Raw genomic sequence first — 22,334 nt, forward strand, 5'->3', positions numbered from 1 at the left:
CGTAAAGCATAATTATTTTATTTTTATATTATTATGATTTTTGTGTGTTTATGCAGAAATTAAAATCAGAAATCAGAGCATTTGTAACTCCCAATGAATTAGCCAGAGAATTACTTTAATATTTGTGTCATGCATGTGTCATGTATGTATGTAAGTCCAGATCGAATGGGCCCCCGCGCGCACCGAATCCGCTCCTGGCTGCGATCAGCGGCGCAGTCGGGGTTACAAAGCGTCTGCTGCTTCAGCTGTTGTTGCTGGTGTTGGTGTTGTTGCCATTGGCAGTGCTTGCTTGGGCGTTTGTTTGCTGCCGCGCTTCAGTCAGTCAGGGAATGATCGTGCTTAGCTCCATTACTACCGCTACCACCGAGGCTCCGCGACTCCGTACTCGCTTTGTTTAGTTAGTGAATCCGACGACGACGACGACGACCTGCGCGTGCGATTAAAGCGCCGCAACTCTTTGTAATTACACTACCAGAGCCGTAGAGGTTGCTCGAAATCCAGCGACTGGAGAAATCGGAAATCGAGTTGGAAATCCGAATCGAAAGGCCAGCGTATACATAGCTGTCACACTTTTGATTTTAAACCTAAAAATCCATTCACATTCGGGTCAAGATGGCAACGCAGAAGGAAGGTGAGTATCGCAGCTTCAAGCAATTGGGGTATCGAATTGGATTCCACACCGCGCACTGTTACCAATTCGATTTTTGGGCGCGTACTTGCCGCGATCACTGTCGCGCCAGGTGGACTGGCTTTCCAATCGGAATCCGATTGCGAGTGCGAGTGCGAGTGCCAGTGCCAGTGCGCCCTTCAAATGTGCTCTTCGCCTGGCACTGGGGGTCACCTACAAAAAGCAGAGGACGCGGACTCGGCCGACTGTCTTCTTATCACAGGAGAGGCCACACGGCTGTTCCGCTCCCGCGCCCGCACCCACAACGCTCTCTACCATACTTTCATACTTCCACTCTCCACTACCACTGGCCACTCTCCAGCTGTCACTCTTACTCTCACTTCTCCACGCCTACTACTACTACTACTCCCCCAACTACCCATCCAGCCGAGCGATGACGTGTGGCCGCTCTTGGCCATCGGACGGGCTTGGATCCGAGCGGCCAGCTAAAACAAACACTCGCTGCGTGCTCCTAAGATTAGAACCCGGCAATAGCAATAACCTTTGGCGGCAGCGCGAGCTCTCCAGTCCCCAATCTCCGTTCTCCACTCTGTGGCAATGACATTGGAACGCATGCATGTGTACATTCTACGCACGGTTAATTAGCTGCCCACCTGCGTTCTACACGAGAAGCCTTTCCAAACAGAAAAAAAAAAAAACAACAGCGGACAACAAATGCAAACTCGCTTGGCGTTAATAATATTCAAAGCGTTACCTTGCTCCCCTCCCATTACTTTCTCCCTTCTCCACTCGCCCTCTACACTCGGCTGTTCTCCATTCTCCATTCTCCAATCTCCATTCTCCTTGCCCCAATGCCTTCGCTTCGTCTGTGTCAATGTCAAATGCGATGCGGCCGAGATTACAGTCGAGCTTCGATAAGTGAAACCCAGCTGGGTCAAGCAAAATGTGGAGACTTGCGCAAGCAAGGCAAAAAGTAAAAGAGGAAACTAAGACATATAGCAAACTCAAAAGGAGGTTAAAGTCATATAAGTTCCTGCTAGGCAAGCACCACTGTCGGCTTGTGACTCACAATCTCGGCATTTGAAGGAGCTCTGCCAGCCTCTTAGTCACCATCCATCCACCAGTACCATCCAACTCACTGGCTGTCTGATCTCTCGAAGCTCCGACAGCCGAAAAGTATGCATTCCCGGGATCCGCAGACATCCGTCTCGGAATTAGGGTTGAATTCCAGCTCAAATCACATCTTTGGAGAGCCCAGGTAGCCAGCCGTAGAATCACGTGATCCACCGAGACCCATCCACTTCGTCTGACTTTTAAACGACTCACAATGATTCTCAAAAACGAACGCAGTGCCCCATGATGTTTCCAGAAGCTCAAATTATCGAAATCTATTTCATGACACCGCGACAGTGCCTCCATTAGTGGCTCGCAACCTTTTTCAACTTTTTTCCAAATGATTTTCCTATGACCTCTAAGATACATTACGTGCACATTCAAAATCACAATTAAAGGGAGCTCAAAGGTTGCAAGATTTTGAGATTTTTGGACTTTTCGAAAAAGTTGTTATATTTTTATTACATACTCGTGGTAATATTTAGAGGTATACTACAGGTTTATCTTAGAGGTTTACTAGTTTGCAAGAACAGTATCGCTAGTAGATCAGAGATAGCAGATATTTCTCTAGGCGATCAAGTATATATCACCCATTAAGCATCCATCGCTGTAATCTTTTCCGATCTGTGGGGGAAGTGATGCCATCGTGGGTTCCACTGATCATCCGACCGATCGCATTCCCGCCACGCGATCGACTGAGGCTGCCCGTTCCGAAGCCAAGTTTGGATACATGGTGAATGGTGATGTATGTACATACGTCCGGAGCACTTGGCTTGCACTTTGTGCCCACGTTCGCCTCGCCGTCGCCGTCGACGTCGCTGCCGGGTTCATCGCTTACACCTTGTTAAAGTCGACCGCAGCGCGGCGATTTATTCGTTTTGTGCAACCGCATCGGAAGATACGCGCGTGCACCTGCTCCACCTGTTACACCTGGCCAAGCTTCCGCACCTGCCCCAGCTGCCCGATTGCTCCACCGGCTCCACCCGGCCCATCCATTAGCGCCCGCTGCGGAGGGTGACCTCTGGCGGATTCTTTGGCCAGTCATCGGCATCCGCATCGGGATCGAATCGAATCGGATCGGATCGGAGTTGATTAGACAACGGATCCCGGTCTTATCGAGTGCTTATCGCTCTCCCTTCCCTTGACATTGAATAGGCCGTCAAATAGTCTGCATAGTCGGGCGCGTACCGTCAGTTGCCTCCAGGCCCTCGGTGAGTCCTCACGCAGCTCATTCTGACCAACCAACCTCAAGCTCATCGGGAGTCGATAAGTCCCCGGCCATCTATGCAGGCTAAGCTAATTCCAAGGTCACTGAAAATTCCCGCACATCCCAAGCGGATGAAAATCGTTTCCCACTCTGCAACTAAGAAGTAAAGAACCCCTATACCATTCCCTCTCTATAGTTTAGCAGGAAAACAATGCATCCAAGGAAGCTATAACCTAGCTATAATCTAGCTCCCTTTGATAAAGTTTTGACAGATGAAAAAATTTACTCGGTGAAGAAACAAGTAGAAATTTCTGGATATCCACAGAGCTACAGAGTAATAGTTTTAAGTGGAATCCAAAGCCAGAGTAAGCCTAAGAGATCCCCCTTTCTTATGTGCCCACAGATCACACCGCCCTGGATCTCATAATCAAGTCACTCAAGTCGCCGACCATGGTCTGCGAGGGCACCCACTTCGACGGCAAGATCCCGCACACGTTCGTCATCTTCGGGGCGTCCGGCGATCTGGCCAAGAAGAAGATCTACCCCACGCTCTGGTGGCTCTACCGCGATGACCTGCTGCCCAAGCCGACCAAGTTCTGCGGCTATGCCCGTTCCATGCTGACCACCGAAACCCTCAAGGAGCAGTGTCTGCCGTACATGAAGGTGCGTTCGGGATTTGGTCATGGGCAAACTGCATCGCATTAACCCAACCCATTGCCACACAGGTCCAGCCGCACGAGCAGAATAAGTACGAGGAGTTCTGGGCCCTCAACGATTACGTGTCCGGCAGATACGACGGACGCACTAGCTTCGAGGTGCTGAACCAGCGGCTGGAGATGATGGAGAACAAGAACAAGGCGAACCGCATCTTCTACCTGGCCCTGCCGCCCAGCGTCTTCGAGGAGGTGACTGTCAACATCAAGCAGATCTGCATGTCGCTCTGGTGAGTATAGGATCAAGATCAAGATCAAGATGCATTTCATTTGAAACGAGATACTTATGTACACCCATAACCCGTTCGCTTGCAGCGGTTGGAACCGCGTGATTATCGAGAAGCCCTTCGGACGGGATGACGCCTCCTCGCAGGCGCTGAGCGACCATCTGGCCGGTCTGTTCAACGAGGATCAGCTGTACCGCATCGATCACTACCTGGGCAAGGAGATGGTGCAGAACCTGATGACCATACGCTTCGGCAACAAAATCCTCAGCTCGACGTGGAACCGCGAGAACATCGCCTCCGTGCTGATCACGTTCAAGGAGCCCTTCGGCACGCAGGGTCGTGGCGGCTACTTCGACGAGTTCGGCATCATACGCGACGTGATGCAGAACCATCTGCTCCAGATCCTGTCGCTGGTGGCGATGGAGAAGCCGGTGAGCTGCCACCCGGACGACATCCGAGACGAGAAGGTCAAGGTGCTGAAGAGCATCGAAGCCCTGACGCTGGATGACATGGTGCTGGGCCAGTACCTGGGCAATCCGCAGGGCACAACCGAGGATGCGCGCACGGGCTACGTGGAGGACCCCACCGTTAGCAACGACTCGAACACGCCCACCTACGCCCTCGGCGTGCTCAAGATCAACAACGAGCGCTGGCAGGGAGTGCCCTTCATTCTGCGCTGCGGCAAGGCGCTGAACGAGCGCAAGGCGGAGGTGCGCATCCAGTACCAGGACGTGCCCGGCGACATCTTCGAGGGCAGCACGAAGCGCAACGAGCTGGTCATCCGCGTCCAGCCGGGCGAGGCCCTGTACTTCAAGATGATGACCAAGAGCCCCGGCATCACCTTCGACATCGAGGAGACGGAGCTGGACCTCACCTACGAGCACCGCTACAAGGACTCCTACCTGCCGGATGCCTACGAGCGGCTCATCCTCGACGTCTTCTGCGGCTCCCAGATGCACTTCGTTCGCTCGGACGAGCTGCGCGAGGCGTGGCGCATCTTCACGCCCATTCTGCACCAGATCGAGCGGGAGCGAGTGCGCCCAATCACCTACCAGTACGGATCGCGCGGTCCCAAGGAGGCGGACCGCAAGTGCGAGGAGAACAACTTCAAGTACTCCGGCTCCTACAAGTGGCACGGCGGCAAGGCGGCCACGTCCAATCTCTGAGCGATCGGAGCACACCCATTCCCGAGCTGGGTTCGCAGGATACTCCTCTCTGTCCACACATACATGTACATACATATATATATGTATTCTTTGGTTATTTGTAATTCTCTTCGGTCTGTAAAAGATTTTTTTTTATTAAATATACGAAATAGTGTTTAGCTGGAGCAGATCGAGCTTCTAACTCATAATCCCGGCTAGATCGCATGTGTATGTGGTGATGCCGAGCGCATGCATGTCGATGTACATAAATAGATCCATCAGAGGATGGCAGATGGGTGGCAAACGTAACCCTACGGTTGTAATACTAACTAAATAATGAGGATGCTTCTGGTCAGTGGGTTCGGTGCTGGGCTGGGCCAGTTACTAATAGCTCCTCTCGAATATTTACAGGCGAACTACAAGAGGAGCGGGGAGCAATCTCCCCGGAGATTTCAGCGCACGGGTGGCGGCTTGATGTACCCATCGCCGCAGGGCGCGCCAATTGCGTTCATGGTCACGTACTGATTGGTTACGTACGGATTGGCCTGGGGCACGGGCTGCGGTCTGGGCACCTCCTCCATTTCTATGTCCGGCCACATCGTGGGCTCCTCTTCTGCAAATGTCACGGTTCTGCGCACTGGGCCGTAGAACTTCTCCGGCGGAACGTTGGCGGGATAGAACAGGCGTACACTGCCAAGTGGATTTACCGTGGGCACTTCACTCATCTCCGGCAGCTCAACCCGGATGTCCGCCATTTGGCGCAGCTTCTGAACGGCCACGGCGAGTGCCCCAAGCACAATCAGAGCGATGATGCCCTCCACGTATCGCAGGATCTTTGGCTTCTCGGGCACCTCGCTCTCGCCGGACCACCAGCGCATCCCGGCGGTCAGGCCGTCGCTGTAGTTGGCCGCCACGGCCATCCGGATCACGCCATGCATCCCGGAGAAATTGTACACCGGCTCGCGGGCGTAGGTGGTCTCGATGGAGGAACTATCGTCGCAGGCATCGTGCACTTTGCTGGACAGCGTGCACCAATAGACAATGTAACCAGTGAAGTTTCCCAGCTCCTCCGGCCCCTGCCAGCTGAGTCTGAAGCTCGTCTTGTTGTAGCTCTCCAGGTAAATCCGTCGATCCCGGATGGCGCTCAGTCTGGGCACCGTCAGCTGGCTCCTCTCCAGCGATCGCCCCACGGCGTTGCTGCTCCACACAGACACTGTGGCCGGTTGCGTGTCATCCCAGTCCTTGAAGATCGCGAGCATCCTGCTCTGGGTGGTGGCCAATTTGGTTCTGAAATGAAAATGTGCAAGGTGATCGGTATAAGAGCATTTAGTCTAAATAAATATATAATATTAAAATATTATTATCAGTAGTGACGAAACACGCCTAGAAACAAGTGGGAGAACATATAACTTTTAATGCTGGAGCGCAAAAAACTAATTTAATAGTATTATAATACGATTATTATTTTTTAACCCAATTTAAGTTGAAGATTGATAGAAACTGCTATATTTCCCATGACAAAAACTACCAAACTACTACTTTAGAGTGGGCGTGGCAAAAAGTTGTTTGGCAAATCTATAGAAATTTACAAGAATAATAGAATTATGAAAAAATATCGAAAAATTGTTCGTGGCAGTTCTGCCCGATTTGTGGGCGCTAGATTGGGCGTGGCAACATGGGTCTACAAGTTTGTCCTTTTATTTATTTCTCTAAAATCTGTATGGTTAATCTCAACCTTTTAGCATTTGTAGTATAGATCGAGATTGCCAGATCGACTCAGCTATTGATCCTGTTCAAGAATATATATATATTTTATATGGTTGGAAATGCCTTCTTCTGCCTGTTACATACTTTTCAACGAATCTAGTATACCCTTTTACTCTACGAGTAACGGGAATAGTAATAGTATCAAATTTATGGCAAAAAAAATACATAGCTCCACTTTTGGGAGGTTCAAATCTGTCAGGTGACCCAAAGGATTTGTGAAATGGGTCCTTGTTTTGCCCAGCAATACTATACAATGCTATAATGCCGAAAGTTCTTCAAATCGATCCATTCGTTAAAAAGTTATGGACGAGCCTTTTTGCAATCGTAACGATTTGTAAGGTAATGGGTATCTGATAGTCGAGTTCGCGGAGAACTCTTGTTGTATGTAATAGGTCGCTTAATGTGCCACTAGGACGCTTTTAAAGCTCAATATGTTTTTGAAAAACTCCTTGTGCCTGTGGGTTTACCGTACCTGGTGCTCGCCACGTATGTCTGCTCGGCTCCATTGAACTCCAGCTCGTCCAGCGGCACCCAGTAGACCTTGAGCTCCCTTTTAGCACGGTCGTGGGAGAAGCCATTTGCCAGGAACCGCGGCGGACGGGCGGGCAAGGATGCATTCGTGGTGAGTTCAAACTCGGGATACCATTCCGACCAGGGGGACCCATGGAGACGGCGCCTTAGGCTAACGTAGAACAACTGGTTGCCCTCCGGTGGGTTTCCAAAGCAGACCCGGTCGAAAACACTGACAGCTCGCTCCTGCAAAACGGTGAGATTCCTAGACAAGTTGGGCAGCCTGGAGTGGCGGAACTGCACGTTCAGTTCAAAGATTCGATTCGGGTAAATGATGGGTCCGTTCCACTCCAGGCAAGTATGGTTGGGCGCTTGTATCATGTTGTGCTTGCCCCGCGGCCACTCCAGCACCTTCATTTCGGCTTGTGTGAGCCTGAGCACCGTGGTCTGGTTGCCCAAGGTGTCGCTCATGTTCAGCCGGAAAAACCTCCATTCCGGTGCACGGCTGTTCGGGTCAATGGGCACGGAGCACTCCATTTTGCCCCTGCTGCGTTCGTCCTCCGACTTCCTGCAGTCGACTGGCTTGATCCTGCCCACGGCCAGCTGGTAGTGGGTTTTGTTCTCGAAATTGCGGTTCTCCATGCGGCTGAAGGTGCACCTCAAGTGATAGACCTCGTCGCGGCACACGAAATCCTTAACATTTAGCAGGGCGTAGACTCGGACGGACACATGGCTCTGGCTGACGCCATCCAGAAGGCACTCATACCTTCGCTCCCACTCGTTGGCGGGATTCGCATCCATGTGCACCACGGTGCCGTTGTAGGAGTCCGTTGATTCTATTGTGCCCTGCCTGCGCACAGACATCTTCCTGCCCTCGCCACCGTCACATTGGCAGGACACCTTGCCGATGGTGCCGGAACGCCAGCTAGGTCCGCTGAGGGACTGCATCTCGCAGTTCACCTGCGGCACATCCTCCGCCAGCGCACGGGCCATGAGCGTCGCCAGCAATGTCAGCGAAACCAGGCGGCTCATCCGCGTCCTGCAGCCCATGGGTGCTCCTTTCTCGGCAGTGGCTCTAATCGCAGCTTCTGATGCTTTTGAAGCTAGGCGCTGGAATTAGAAATTGGATACAGCCTGATTACAGGAACTGTGTATGTATTCAAACATCCACTCGAGGGGAAAGCAAATGAGTTGAGTGCGAAAGAATGCTGATAAGCCCCGCAAGACTTTACGATCTTGACTCCGTGGTGGCGTCCAGTGTGGAGCCAAGCGTACCTCCAGCTCGTGGGATCCGACTGCTCGAGAGCGATCAGTGCGACTGAGCTCAATCGCGAGGCCCAAACGCCAGCTTGGATGGAGCATATCGATAGGGACATACATATGTACATATGTGTATGTATGTACGTGTATGTACATTGCATAGCTAACTTATCGCTAAAGCCCGCGTGAGAATCAAAAAGCCGACTTGAAACCTTATTTAAAATTAGCTTTATATTGAAATACAGCGATGTGCGTATTGTGTAAATAGGGTATTAATAGTATAAGCTCGATCCGCTCGACGCGTGGATGGTTAAGTGGGTAAGTAAGTGTACAGTACGAATATATAAAAAAATACTATTGCGTTACAAATACTTTCTGCCTCACACGCATCGCAAAGAATACAAAATAAATTACAAACGAAAAACTACATTCGTCCGAGGAGTTTCCACTAATTACTATAAACAGCTGCCCGACAGTGGTTCTAGTTTCCAGGTTCCAGTTTCCAGGTTCTGGGCTCCTCGTCCTGGATTTTGGTTGCTGGGGCGATCCGGTGACCAGATCATGGCGTTGGAAGGATATGCGGCTGGAGATGAGTTGATGAATGATCGATGCGAACGCGAGGAAACGATAAAATGATGCACATCCGTGCATAAATGATGAGCGCTCCAGTATCTTTAGAGGACGTGCCGATTGTGGGCCAGGGCGTTCAGATCCTGCGGCGTCACGTAGCCATTGATCTGCGGCTGGAGGCGAGAGTGCTGGTTGCCGCCTCCCGGCGCCCCACCAGCGGCGTGCGTCGGCGATCCCACGGTGGCGGCCAAAGGCGGCTTCATCAGCCCAGTGAGCTGCAACTGCTCCATGGTGGTGTAGCCGATGTCAGCCATTTTGGGCGTGGGGGCAGCTGGACTGACGGCGTGAACCGGCGGTAGGTGTAGCGGTGGCGAAGCTGCTGGCGAAGATCCCGCAAAGGCTGGTCCTCCGGCTTGCGACACCGGAGCTGCGACGAGCGGCTTCAGCTTGTGCAGATCCGAGGCCTGAACGTAGTTGTCCATGTTAAGCAAGTGGGCCGGTGGGAAAAAGGTCGACGCAGCGGCTGCGGTGTCGGCGGAAGGTACTGCTGGCGACCCAAAGGGTTGAACTGGAGCCGGATTGAACCGAGATTGTGGAATGGGAACGGGCACGTAGCCGCTGAGCGGAATCTGGGACAGCGGCTGGGACATCGGAGCGGGCATTGCAGTCGAAGCAACTGAGAACGCGTGACCCATATCCGAGGGACCGTTGCCGCCCCAGCTCTTCATCTGCGTGGGCTTGATGTAGCCATTGGTGCAACTCTGCTCCCGATCCATTTCGCTCTCGCGCTGCTGTTGCTGCTCCCGCTCCCTCTCCTGCTCGCGATCCCTCTCCCGCTCCCTGTCGTTCTGGACGAGAAGGCCGTGCCGCATGGCCAGGTAGCTGGTGGGCGGACCAACTGCGCTAATTGGCCCTGTCTCGTGATTGTCATCGTATGCATCGCGATCCACGCAGCCGCCGCCACCAGAGGAGGACGCTGTGCGCAGCAGAAGCTTGGAGCTCTCACTGCCGCAGCTGCTGAAGTCGTGCGGCAGATCCTGGGGCGTGTATGGCGGCGAGTCGTCCACCCGTGTGCACACGATGCCTCCGCTGACGGACGAGTCCGGACCGAGGCCCAGTCCCAGGCCACCCATGTCTATGGGCTTCTTCAGGGTCTCCATGATTCCCTGCGGCAGCACTAGATCGATATCGGACATCTTGCGGTATTTCTTGTACACGAGGTAGAAGATGACGCCCAGCACGAGAATCGCCACGGTCACCTCGATTGTCTGGTACATGGCCTTCACGCTGTGCGTGTCCGGTGTGCAGATGAACCCGTAGATGCCCCAGTCGGATCTGTAGAGCCGGTAGGCGGTCATGTTGGCAGCGTAGGCCTCGAACTGCAGCCGCTCCTCTTCGCCGAGCGCATCGGTGCGTGCCTCACATCCCTGGCCGGTGGTCGACATAAGCAGAACGGCACCTTCCGCTGCATCCGCTCCGTCCAGCTGCGGATGCTGCTCCACGTTGATGGCACGCACCGCCAGCTGGAAGGGATTGTGGCTGGTGCAGCGCGGCGTGGCCATCACATAGGATAGGTTCCTGCCCGGCAGGATGGTACTTGTCAGGCAGCTAGCGTTGTTGTCGCGCAGCGAGATCTCGTAGAAATCAATGCGTCCGGCCGGCGTCCTTGGCGGTTCCCAGTCGAGCCGTGAGCTCTGGTCCGGATTGTTGATCACGTACAGTTTTGGCGGCGATGGAACTGCGAGGAGCAAAGGATTACACGGATTAGTATACATTGCCTATTTACAATGGCTTCAATGATAGCGAAACCAACAAAGGCACTTACCTCCGATGGCCGTGCTGAAGAGGATCACATTGCTGGGCTCCGATGGATAGACGGTCCGCGCACGCACGCTAATCTCGTACTGGGTGAACGCGGTGAGATTGCCCAGCCGATAGGTAATGGGCTTCTCGTTGTTCACCAGCTCGTCGGCGGAGGCGCTCACGCGGAATGTCTCGGTCACGTTGTCGTGTAGCGAGCGGAAGGTTCCCTCGTAGGCGCGCACCACGCCGTTGGCCAGCAGCGGTGGCTTCCAGGCCAGCTCCACGTTGTCGCTGGTCACCCGGACTAGCTGCAGCTCGCGCGGCTGGCTAGGCGCCGCCTCTCCGGTCCGGTTGACCAGCTCGTCGCTGTACTTGCTGACCCGCGAGTCCGAATACATGAGCATCTTGACGCTGTAGTCCGTGTAGGGCACCAGATTCTGGATGACGTGCTTGTTCGTATAGCGGTCGATGGTCACCGTTGTGCAATTGTCCGGACGGCCGGCCGAGCGCTGGCAGTAGGTCAGATTGTAGCCGGCCAGGATCACTGCGCAGACGCGCTCCGACCAGCTGACCGTTAGCGAGGTGCTCGTGGCCACATCGATCGAGGGCTCCATCTTGGCCAGGTCGTCCTTCTTGTCGCTGCTGCAGATCGCCCAGTGTAGGCCCGTATTGTGCGTTTGGTAGTTGGCCGACACGGCCATATGCAGGGTGAGCAGTTGGTCCGGCGACGTGGTGAAGTGATGCAGACCGCTGGCCACCTCCGCGAAGCGTATCGAACCCTCGCACTCCGACTGCAGGCCCGGCTTGGGCACGCACCAGAAAACGGTGTAGTTCTGCAGCTCCTGCTGATCGCTCGGCGGATCCCAGCTGAGCGTGTAGCTCTTGTTGGTCGGGTGATAGACGCTGCGTATGTTCCTGGGCTCGCGCACCTTGAAGTCCCGATTGCTAATGGGGCCGATCGTCATCGGAGTGGCGTTCACGGACAGACCCTGGCTGTTGCTGCTGCGTATGAGGAAGTGATGGACGGCACTCATGCTCCAGTGATCGATCATCGCCGAGTTGGACTCCACCTTGATGAGGCCAGGATCCCTGAACGAGTTAAGGTGTAATATTATTAGCTAACGTATGGTAATAACATATATAACATATAACTAAACTAGACAATTATAGAGTGTCTCGACTACCAGCTACCCCGTACCCACATAACAAGTATGTTCAGGTTCCCAAAAATGTAAGTTTTAACAAAAACAATGTTTAGCATGATAAGAAGCTTTTTCCAAATAAATAATAACAATGAAATCGGCAAAAAAAAACTTATTCATGATTCAAGCGAAGCTGTGTTCAATGGTTCAACTGCGGTCAATATTTATATATATTAGACCGAAATTTATATTTTTCTTGGAAAATATTCATGTGCAAACCCAAATATATATATATATATATATATATATATAAACTTGTAGTGCTTAGCAAGGTAACGAAAGTACCCATTGAATTTTTTAAATTCTCAGGCACTTGCTATTCTTAGGAATACATTTTTTTCTGGGTAAGGATCATTTGGGAGAGTTCAAAAACACGCGATGTAAAGTCGTTACTGTTACGCAACGTATATGTAAGTTTGGTTTTGAAACAACAGTTTAATCTTTACTCAGAATATTCAATTCCTAGAAACTGCAGTTCTCGCAATCGCAATCCTATTTGACATGAAGAGACGAGCATTTATCTACGCAACTTGCGTATTGCCATTTATTGATGGAATTTCCCAAAGCTATCATTCCACTGAAATGGCAATTGTGTTTTGCACCCCAAGATTTCTATGAAACCAATTCGATCCATCCGTTTTGTTTCCAATCTTCTAACTCATTTTACGGGATTTTAACAATATTTATTTCATGGGAAATTTAAGTAATTTAAGATAAGGATCAATTGGCGTAAACAAATAAATAAGAAGAAAGAACTACATATGTGTGTGTATAAAAACAATCCATTTTTATCGTTTATCGGATGCTTTTCTCCACTCAGTGGAGAAATTTTCAAAAAATGTCAGTTAGTAAAATACCTGCATTGAAACTTCAAACAGAAGCCGCTTTTTAAAAACTGAATTTGAAAACCGCGAAGTTTATTGCAAGTTTAGTGGGTGCTAAGGTGATAAATAAGATTTGTTTGCTTTGCTATTTATAAGGTGATATTTAAGATTTGTTTGCTTTGCTTTTTATAAGGTTTTTTACAACCGAGCAGATATTTCAAAGTCCAAATCTATAAAATCCCAAACATACAAAATATTTGTAGATAACACAATAACTAATCGACACTTTTTTTCCCTCGCTCGAATTTGATAAAAAAAAAACCAACCAATGACGTTGTATTTTGGATATAAAACAGAAAAAGCTTTAAAAAAGTTCGTATTTGTGTTTTGAATCCAATAATTATTTTGTTTTTGATAAGGACCGATAATTTTCCCATATGAATTTCATCTGAGCAAATTGCTTTTGCGTATCAAATTTATATGAATTTATTTTTAGAACCAAATAATTCAAAGGCGTCTAGAAAAACAAGAACTACGCCGACAAATTAATTTCGAATCACACCAAATCGGCAAATAATTGCCTAGCAAATTGGTTTTTTAATCTGAAAATAGTCATTAATCTTGCGCACTTTGAAGCATTTTTTTTTTCTATGAATAAATCCATATTTTGTTCTTCGAATTTCAAAATCAATTTGTATGTTTTCTATGAAATGAAAATACGAGAAGACTGTTTTGTGTTTGTTTACACACGAAATTGTAATCGCAGGTTGTCAGAAAACTTTTGATATCAGAGATGCTTGGCCTCGAAATTGCCATTGTCGCCGGCTGGGCTTCTTATCTCGCCAAGATTGGTATTGCTCGAGTCTTTGGATGCCAGAGACATACATATGTACATATGATGTACATGTGTTCCCATGTAGGTTGGCACTATAAATATCTGTGTCTATTGAATGTTGCTGTCTTCTGATAGCGAGAATCCTCTGGAGAACCCTTCAGTTTCGCCATGGTGGCCAAAGATTTGGCTGATTACAGCCACGCCTTGCAATGCGAAGACGCCTATTGTATACCCTATGTATACAGACTCCTGGCGAGTCTGGGGGCAATGGAGGGCCTGCCTCCTCCGATTTCCGTGGAAGTGCATTCGCCCAGAATGCCGCCGCCCATGCCGTCTTCCCATTAATGAACGTGTTTCTGCCCTCGCCGCGCTACTGGCGTGCCTGTGTGTACATATATCGGCACTTCGGATGAATTGTTAAAAATATACATTTTCAGCGGAACCCCTACAATGGAAATGTGGCTCCCGGCGTGTGTGCTTGTGCAAATACTACGCCGTATGGCTCTGTGTGGCTCGCCCTAACGTATTCGCAAGAAGTCGTCGTTCCGGCGAATCTCTCCGGTGACTCGAGACAGGTTTGCCAATGCCCCACTAATTAGCTGCCAAGCAGCCAAGCAGCTTACGGCGCATATTCATATATGTACATGCATATAGATACTAGCCACCATCCCAGATACCCTCCTACTCACACTGCTGTTCCGTTGATGCGGTACTCGCTGATGGAGTACCGAAAGTCCGGCCCGTTCAGCTCGTGCTCCTCCAGGGGCTCCCAGTAGAAGCGCATGGCCTTCTCCGACGAGTAGACATAGAAGCTGCCATAGGTGACGCGGGGCGGGCGGCGCGGCGGCGCCGGAGCGGTGGCAAACGCATAAATCATGGGCTCGCTCCAGAGCGTGTTGTTTTGGTTGGCGCGCACGCGCACCCGCAGCGTGTAGTTGTAGCCGGCGAAGGGCAGTTCCGTGAGGCAGAGCGTGTCCTTGATGGTCAGCGTGTGGTTGCGCCAGCTGGGCCGCGTGATGGACTCGAAGTTTTGCGGCGTGACGCGCACCTGCCACACCAGGCCGCGATTGTAGTTGGACCGACGGGGCATCTCCCACGACAGGCACACGGAGCTCTCGGTCCTGTTGAGCAGGGTCAGGTTCTGGCCAGGTCGCGCCGGCACCAGGCGCTCGAAGTGATTGATCGTGATCGGCTGCGTCTCGTGGCCCAGGGCATTGGAGATGGACAGTCGGAAGTAGAAGGTCTCGCTGAAGCGCTTGTAGTTGTCGTCGGTCAGGTTGCAGGTCACCACTGGCGCCGAGTCAAAGTTGCAGTCCAGGGTGTTGCTATATCGCCAGTCGTTGTTGGTGTTGTAGCTGATGTTATACTTGGTGATGACCGTGTTGGGCGGCTGGGTGAAGTTGCACACCATAAACTGGAAGTCGTAGTCCAGGCAGTTGAAGTCGCGCACCAGGAGCGGCCTGGTGCCCACGTAGACCTTTGACTTGTTGATCACATACTCGTCGCACATGCAGTGGTAGTCGTTCTCCTGCTCCACGGCATTCGTGTCGCTAAACAGGATGGTGGTGTTGTTCAGGATCCGGATGTGCTTGGAATCGCGGTAGACGCGACCGCCGCCCGTAAAGTACAGCTTCCCCACGGGGCAGTCCTCGGCGCTCTTGCCATTAAAGTAGTCTTCGTTGAGGGTGCAGCTCAGATTAAAGTCGCCGCCGATGAGCTGCTCCACCTTGGAGGGAATCACCCAGCCAGGGTCCAAGATGGCGTTGGCGCCACCCCGGCAGCCGGCGAGCAGCATGAGCAGCAGGACAAGCTGCTCCTGGGCCACCATCTTCCTGGTCCTGGTTCTGCTCCCAATCCTAATCCTAATCCTAATCCCCTCCAGCCGCTGCTGTTAAAGTTTACTCTATTTTGATGGCTCTCTCTCCCTCTCTCACACTCTGTCTCTCTGTCTTTTGCTCTTTTCCTCTCTTTCTGTCACTCTCTCGCTCTCACACACGCGCACACCGACACGCCGCTCTCTCACACACACGCGAGCACCTTGCTGTTGGCCGTTGGCACTTGTTGGCTCTGTATTGGTGGCCAGTTCTCGGAAACCGTTTATACGCAGCGTTCCTGGAAGTGGCTCTTAAATATTTCACTGCCCAGGTATGGGCTCCTCGTCCGGGGCTTCACTATGACTAAATTACGGATACGGCTATCGGGGCCCTGCAATGCCAATTGCTCGCTTTGAGCAACTGTGGTACTGTGTTACTGTTTTGTCTCTGGCTCTCTCGCAAATGCAGAATCCTCAGTTGGCTAAGGCGATCGCTCTCCTCCCTGCCCCCGCTCGCGTTACAGACGATATATGTAGTCGACGAGTTGGTAGTCCGCAGTGTGACCGCTTATCGAAAGATATCGCAGTCCGATATGCGATATCACTGGGGCTACCTGTCGCCGAACGGTCCCACTGAGTGCGATAGATGCCGGACATTGCATTCCAGCCGCAATTCGAATTTTAGGCCATCCGTAGCTTGTATCTCTAAAACGCCCTCTGCCAAATACGTTTTCAAGCAGAGCAAACTATTTGGCAGCGTTTTTGGGCGCGTTCAAAGCGTTTAATTGGCCGTTATCGATTTATCGATTGGTGGTTGATACGTCAGCCCTGGCGTGTGTAAAAGTCAAAATCGAAATCCAGCGTGAGTGTGTGTGTGTCCGTGTGAGTGAGAAAGTGACGAATTACTTTTCATCAAATGGGAAATAATTTAGGGTGAAAACACGTATATTTTCGGGAACACATACAAATTACAGACGTGATAACATCTAGAAACATCGGAGCAAATTAAATAACACGAAAACACCGCAAATACACCATCGAAATGGCGGAAGGCGGCAGCAAGCGCATCAACGTGGTTGTAAAAACGCCAAAGGACAAGAAAACGGTCGAAGTTGACGAAGATTCTGGAATAAAAGATGTAAGTACGGAGCACGTGACCCGCCTGACTTGGTTGCTGGCTCGCCAAACCCTTCTGGACCCTTCCATTCATAGCGATGGACAACCTCCCTCCCTCCCTGATCTTTGCCCACACCCCCGAAAGTATTGGGAAATTAGTGCCCGTAATCGCGGTACAGTGCACTTTGCCTAAGCCGCACACAACACGCGCAGCTGGTACAGTGCACTTTGCTCAGTTCCCATTGGGCTTCTTCCCATTAACACACATAAATTGAAGCAGGGGCATAGGAACGCACATTTAATTGAAAGGGGAACTAGACTATGGGCACATTATAATGACAACAATCACACCATTCTCGCCCCACAGTTCAAAATTCTGGTTGCACAGAAGTTTGAGGCGGAGCCCGAGCAGCTCGTGCTCATTTTTGCCGGCAAAATTATGAAGGACACGGACAACCTTCAGATGCACAACATCAAGGACAACCTGACGGTGCATCTGGTGATTAAGGCGCCGACGCGCAACAACGAGCAGCCGGCCCGCCAGCCGGCTGACGTGCGCCAAACGCCCTTCGGCCTCAATCAATTCGGTGGCCTGGCCGGAATGGAGGCACTTGGGGCCGGATCGAACACGTTCATGGATCTGCAGGCGCGCATGCAGAACGAGCTGCTCAACAACGGCGACATGCTGCGCTCCCTGATGGACAACCCGATGGTGCAGCAGATGATGAACAACCCGGAGACCATGCGTCAGCTCATCACGTCCAATCCGCAGATGCATGACCTAATGCAGCGCAATCCCGAGATCTCGCACATGCTTAACAATCCGGACCTGCTGCGCCAGACGATGGAGCTGGCCCGCAATCCCTCGATGCTGCAGGAGCTGATGCGTTCGCACGACCGCGCCATGTCGAACCTGGAGTCGGTGCCGGGCGGCTATAGCGCCCTGCAGCGCATCTACCGCGATATTCAGGAGCCAATGATGAACGCGGCCACGGAATCCTTTGGTCGCAACCCCTTTGCCGGCCTGGTCGACGGCGGCGGTTCGGGAGTCAACAACCCGCAGCAGGGCACCGAGAACCGCAATCCCCTGCCGAATCCGTGGGGCGGTGCCAATTCGGGAACCAATGGAACAGTCGGTGGCTCCGGCGCCGGCAATCCGACGGGAGATCTGCCGCCGAACAATGTGCTCAACACGCCGGCCATGCGAAGCCTGCTCCAGCAGATGGCCGACAACCCAGCCATGATGCAGAACCTGCTGAACGCGCCGTACACGCGTTCCATGATGGAGTCCATGTCACAGGACCCGGACATGGCCTCGCGCTTGCTGAGCACCAGTCCGCTCATGTCTAACAATCCCGCCCTGCAGGAGCAGGTGCGTCAGATGATGCCGCAGTTTATGGCCCAAATGCAGAACCCCGAGGTGATGAACATGCTGACCAACCCGGACGCAATGAACGCCATCCTGCAGATCCAGCAGGGCATGGAGCAGCTGCGCAGCGCGGCCCCAGGTCTCGTTGGCACCCTGGGCATTCCACCGCCACCACCGGGCGCCGGCACCGGAACGAATCCAGCCAGCGGCGATGGGAGCGGGGGCAACAGCGGTTCCAGCACCAACAATGTCTCGCCGAGCAGCGGCCTCAACGCCGGCACCGGCGCTCCAAACCTGGCTCCGGGCGGTGGACCCAACGCGCAGCTCTTCAACGACTTCATGATGCGCATGCTCAACGGGATGTCGAACAACGCGGACAACACACAGCCGCCGGAGGTGCGCTACCAGTCGCAGCTGGAGCAGCTGAACGCCATGGGCTTTGTCAACCGTGATGCCAACTTGCAGGGTGAGTGTCCTAGTGGGTCTTGGTCGCCTGCCCTGTGCGATGATTCTAATCCGCTCTCTTGTGTTTGTGTTTTTGCAGCTCTGATCGCCACCTTCGGGGACATCAATGCGGCGGTGGAGCGACTGCTGTCCCTCAACCAGTTGTCCTTGAGTTAACAAGGCTAAGCCATAACCAAACTGTACACAATCTGTCTATATATCTACGAACTACAACTATATATACCACTACAACCCTGGAGAACGCGAATGAGAATACGACAAGATAGGAGGACAGGTCCTAAACCCAAACACATACCCTCCGCCCAAAAATTCCACGGTCAGCGCTGCTGATCGCTTGTTTCCCCATCAAGCCGGAAATGTCATACCCACATGCCAACATACCAACGCCCTCAACACAGAAACAGGTGGCCCCACACGAGCATAGGAGCCTCAAGATCGCAGAGATACTAGAGATAAATGGATGATTTGACGCCGGTGAGAATGTTAGGTAGGGATCGCATACCAAAGTGTCAGCACTTTCGTAGTTGATATCAGTTTTTTTTTAATTATTTACACTTCGTGAGCTCGGAGAATCCTTAAAGCGGAAATGCTTTAACCGAACGCCAACTTGAACGTCGCATACGTAATGCATTGTTTTGCACGCCCAATCACTTCATACACACTTCAAGCGAAATAACGCATTTTCCTATCGGAGAACTTCGTTGATTTTCAATAAAATTAAACGGGCACGTGCTCTTTTGTCATTAGTAATGTAATAACTATTTTGTCGCCAACACATGTGAATTCCAGAGATCAGAGGCGTAGTATGTATCCTGTGTTCTGGTCAGGCAGTTTAGTTTTAGTCGGGTGCTAGTAGACTACAGCCGCAGTCCTTCTCCATTTCTCGCGATCCGAAGACGTTCTGGAAATTGCAAACAGCTGCAAACGGGACAAACGTACAGTAGATATCGGCTATATGCGAAGACATTGTCTTGGGAATGCTGGCCAATGCATACGAGCAATACAAGTAGTCAATCAAAATGGTTATCGATTCGTTAATATAAGAGCAATCTCCAAGCGTTATTTATCCCACGTCCCGTTCAGAGGAATACAAATGTAAAAAGTTGTTGCACACAGGCGATTTGCATGCTAACGATATCTACTGTAAGTTAATGTGTGTATATAGGTATATATATATATACATATATATATATATCAAAATATTCCATGGTGTTAACAAAAGACGTAAAACTATAAAACAAAAAAAAAACTCCTTAGTAAAGAGAGGAAGCCCCAACAATAAGTTGTAATGTAATTTACTCTAAGCTTTCGTATATAAAACCTATAACCGACCATTTGGGTTCCCATTTCCGATCAATCACACACACTTTCGAAAAGCTTTCCTTCGCGCGCTCGCCGTTTATATAAGATATGGATTCAGTGTATACCCTGTAAGTGCTACCCCCACATAGCCTCGCTCGTCCGCTGGGACGACTTCATCGTGGGATTGGCTGGCCGGCCGGCTGGCTGGCTGGCTGGCTGGCTGGCCGGGTGGTTGGTTGGTCAGCTGGGCTAGTGGACTAGTGGAACTACGTTTATTTGTTTAGTGGAGAAAGTGAGGCAAAGTAATTAAATGTAAATGATCACATGTTTGAAAACGTAATAAAGCTACTTTGGTTTTAGATTATAGCCAACCTCGTCTTTTACTCGCTACTATCTCATCTACTTCCAAAGCACCCGGATCGAACAGCTCACCCACTTTGGCTCAGTACTTTCTAATTGCTATTCCCAATCTTTACTGCAGCTTAAACGTTTATAATAATTTATACATATACATATAATGCTCACAATGTGCTCATGCCGACGAGATGACCAGAGCATCCCAGATCCAGTCCACGTAGTGAGTCACATTGGTGCAGACACTTAGGCCCGCACAGGAACTCAAGCCGAAGCTGATGATGCCGAACTGGAAGGTGCGATACCTGCCCCCGTAGAGGATCTCCGCACTAATGGGGCCGCCGGAGTCCCCTCTGCATGCGTCGTTCGTCTCAGTGCGGGCGCATATCTGGGACTCGTCCACCGGCTGCTGGAACTTCAAGCTGCAGCGTCCGCGATCGATGCGCTCCCCAACGGCGTGCTTCAGCACCCGCGGTATGCTCCGATGGCCTTCTGCAGTGGTGCCCCAGACGGTCATCTGGAATCGGTCGATGGCCGCCACTGGCTCATTGATGAGCAGGCAAATGGGGCGCACGAAGCCTAAAGGAGAAAGGCATTTCTGGCTGAGACTTCGGAGGGCAACGACTGGTTATCTCCCACTCAATTACCTGAGTACTGCACCGCATGCTGCATCCGGAGTAGGCCAATGTCGTACCGTTGGGCTTGTGTTTCGCCGAATCCGGTGGGCACGATCTTCTTGTCGACCCGAACGCAATATGCGTTTGGTGAGCGAGCACCCGAGCTGCAATCTTGTCCAGGATTCCAGGCGTCGAACTCACCCAAGTGCACCTGCCTACAGGGAGAGATTGGGTAATGGGCTGATGACCACACATGCTGGCGAATGGACAGGACTTACATGGCTTCTCTGAACACGCAATGTGCCGCCGTCAAAACAAATCCTGGAATGGTTCAAAGTTAGCCTTGCGTGAGCTAAATAAGACACAAACACTCACGATGATTGATGAGCGATCCACTGCATTTGGCCTCGCCCTTCACTATCACCGAAACAATCCAAGGATTGGCCAGTGCGTCAGTCCTGCTGCCAATGTAACTCCTCCAAGTTGGCCTGGTTCGAAGCGACCTTCCGCATTCCGCGTCGAGCAGGAAAGCCGATCCCTCTCGGGATCCCAGGAATAGCGAGGCCCAGAGGATCAGGAGTGCCGCTATGACTTTCTTCATTGTAGCTCGAGGCCCGAATGGAAGCCGAACTCCGTGCCATTGGGTTTTATTTATTTGTTGTTGTTGCCACTTATCGCATTTTCCTCACTTCTGCGAAAGTTGCAAATTTGGCTGTGTTCTACGCGTGCTTCGATGAAATCTTGGCTGGAGCACATGCCACATCCATATCCATACATTTACTCACATTTATTTCTCATAAAAAATTGATTAATTTGGGATTTTTGATTCATGGGATTAATTGGAATAGCAGAAATCAATATGGATGGATACATATATATTTTCATTTGAACTATGACATTTCGTTTATTTATTATCTAATATTAAGTTTATACCGTTATTTAAACTCTAAATAAAGTTATCTAATTATAACTACGCCGCGTAATAACGGAACATAACAAAACGTATAAGGTAAAACACCCTATGAAGATCTTGAATTAGACAAAGATACACTGATGGTGCGAACGAGTCGGAGTACTCTTCAGGTCTAAAACCCTACACCTTTAAATGATCCGCCTCTCATATCGAATGGGAAATTACCTCAAGTAAATAATAAATACGGAGATTAGAAGGATTTAGTGCCCTTGCAGTTAAACTTTGGGCATAATCTATAGTATACAGGTATTGTATATATCTATAGTAAGATTAATGATTAATGGCACAAGGACGTACCCATGAACCAACCATAGATACGAATAGAAACGATATCGACCACGCTCAGAGAAAGGGGAGAGAGCTTCCAGGATATCGCAATCAACTTTCAGACTTAACTAGAAGATCCGTGAGAATCCGTGCTGCAAGGGGAACGGAGTACTAAAGAGTAGATAAGGAACCCTGCAGTTCCAGTCATCGACTTTTAATCGTTGAATCACCGCACTTTTAAAAATGTTGAGCGC

At 50.9% G+C, this 22,334-nt stretch overlaps 5 protein-coding genes across 7 annotated transcripts; 2 read left to right on the forward strand and 3 right to left on the reverse strand.

Annotated features, from left to right (window-relative positions):
• Positions 1 to 118: 118 nt before the first annotated feature.
• On the forward strand, positions 119 to 5,218 carry LOC27206595 (glucose-6-phosphate 1-dehydrogenase). Of its 3 annotated transcripts, none has more exons than XM_016181153.3 (4): positions 119 to 631; positions 3,352 to 3,611; positions 3,674 to 3,891; positions 3,977 to 5,218. In XM_016181153.3, exons 1-4 carry the CDS (start codon positions 613 to 615, stop codon positions 5,052 to 5,054), a joined length of 1,575 nt encoding a protein of 524 aa, XP_016040070.1. In that variant the 5' UTR covers positions 119 to 612; the 3' UTR covers positions 5,055 to 5,218. The 3 variants fall into 3 exon arrangements, with proteins under 3 accessions (XP_016040070.1, XP_016040071.1, XP_016040069.1); XM_016181154.3 differs by lacking the exon at positions 119 to 631 and adding an exon at positions 2,629 to 2,952; XM_016181152.3 differs by lacking the exon at positions 119 to 631 and adding an exon at positions 3,141 to 3,282.
• LOC6740243 (cytokine receptor) lies at positions 5,168 to 8,670 on the reverse strand. The gene is made up of 3 exons (XM_002077088.4): positions 8,586 to 8,670; positions 7,273 to 8,420; positions 5,168 to 6,320 (listed from the first exon to the last, which is right to left on the reverse strand). The coding sequence occupies exons 2-3, from the start codon at positions 8,358 to 8,360 to the stop codon at positions 5,486 to 5,488; spliced, it is 1,923 nt and encodes a 640-aa protein (XP_002077124.2). The 5' UTR covers positions 8,361 to 8,420; positions 8,586 to 8,670; the 3' UTR covers positions 5,168 to 5,485.
• Positions 8,671 to 8,783: 113 nt separating this feature from the next.
• LOC6740245 (cytokine receptor) lies at positions 8,784 to 16,287 on the reverse strand. Its single transcript, XM_039296820.2, has 3 exons — positions 14,494 to 16,287; positions 10,966 to 12,032; positions 8,784 to 10,878 (listed from the first exon to the last, which is right to left on the reverse strand). Exons 1-3 carry the CDS (start codon positions 15,630 to 15,632, stop codon positions 9,245 to 9,247), a joined length of 3,840 nt encoding a protein of 1,279 aa, XP_039152754.1. The 5' UTR covers positions 15,633 to 16,287; the 3' UTR covers positions 8,784 to 9,244.
• Positions 16,288 to 16,451: 164 nt separating this feature from the next.
• LOC6740772 (ubiquilin-1) lies at positions 16,452 to 20,235 on the forward strand. The gene is made up of 3 exons (XM_016172498.3): positions 16,452 to 16,755; positions 17,101 to 18,568; positions 18,647 to 20,235. Exons 1-3 carry the CDS (start codon positions 16,660 to 16,662, stop codon positions 18,721 to 18,723), a joined length of 1,641 nt encoding a protein of 546 aa, XP_016040073.1. The 5' UTR covers positions 16,452 to 16,659; the 3' UTR covers positions 18,724 to 20,235.
• On the reverse strand, positions 19,258 to 22,288 carry LOC6740246 (serine protease grass). The gene is made up of 4 exons (XM_002077090.4): positions 21,216 to 22,288; positions 21,119 to 21,161; positions 20,871 to 21,055; positions 19,258 to 20,802 (listed from the first exon to the last, which is right to left on the reverse strand). The coding sequence occupies exons 1-4, from the start codon at positions 21,439 to 21,441 to the stop codon at positions 20,402 to 20,404; spliced, it is 855 nt and encodes a 284-aa protein (XP_002077126.1). The 5' UTR covers positions 21,442 to 22,288; the 3' UTR covers positions 19,258 to 20,401.
• Between the last annotated feature and the right edge of the window lie 46 nt (positions 22,289 to 22,334).

This window comes from Drosophila simulans, chromosome X (genome assembly GCF_016746395.2).
Source record: "Drosophila simulans strain w501 chromosome X, Prin_Dsim_3.1, whole genome shotgun sequence".
Lineage (NCBI taxonomy): Eukaryota > Metazoa > Arthropoda > Insecta > Diptera > Drosophilidae > Drosophila > Drosophila simulans.

Coding starts and splice junctions, on each gene's coding strand:
- LOC27206595 (XM_016181153.3), top strand. Junction 3,612..3,673: donor AGTGTCTGCCGTACATGAAG/GTGCGTTCGGGA, acceptor ATTGCCACACAG/GTCCAGCCGCACGAGCAGAA. Junction 3,892..3,976: donor CAGATCTGCATGTCGCTCTG/GTGAGTATAGGA, acceptor GTTCGCTTGCAG/CGGTTGGAACCGCGTGATTA.
- LOC6740243 (XM_002077088.4), bottom strand. CDS start 8,360: ATGGGCTGCAGGACGCGGATGAGCCGCCTGGTTTCGCTGACATTGCTG. Junction 6,321..7,272: donor ACATACGTGGCGAGCACCAG/GTACGGTAAACC, acceptor TTTTCATTTCAG/AACCAAATTGGCCACCACCC.
- LOC6740245 (XM_039296820.2), bottom strand. CDS start 15,632: ATGGTGGCCCAGGAGCAGCTTGTCCTGCTGCTCATGCTGCTCGCCGGC. Junction 12,033..14,493: donor CGCATCAACGGAACAGCAGT/GTGAGTAGGAGG, acceptor TAACTCGTTCAG/GGATCCTGGCCTCATCAAGG. Junction 10,879..10,965: donor CTTCAGCACGGCCATCGGAG/GTAAGTGCCTTT, acceptor TGCTCCTCGCAG/TTCCATCGCCGCCAAAACTG.
- LOC6740772 (XM_016172498.3), top strand. CDS start 16,660: ATGGCGGAAGGCGGCAGCAAGCGCATCAACGTGGTTGTAAAAACGCCA. Junction 16,756..17,100: donor AAGATTCTGGAATAAAAGAT/GTAAGTACGGAG, acceptor CTCGCCCCACAG/TTCAAAATTCTGGTTGCACA. Junction 18,569..18,646: donor CCGTGATGCCAACTTGCAGG/GTGAGTGTCCTA, acceptor GTGTTTTTGCAG/CTCTGATCGCCACCTTCGGG.
- LOC6740246 (XM_002077090.4), bottom strand. CDS start 21,441: ATGAAGAAAGTCATAGCGGCACTCCTGATCCTCTGGGCCTCGCTATTC. Junction 21,162..21,215: donor TGGATCGCTCATCAATCATC/GTGAGTGTTTGT, acceptor GAACCATTCCAG/GATTTGTTTTGACGGCGGCA. Junction 21,056..21,118: donor TGCGTGTTCAGAGAAGCCAT/GTAAGTCCTGTC, acceptor CTCTCCCTGTAG/GCAGGTGCACTTGGGTGAGT.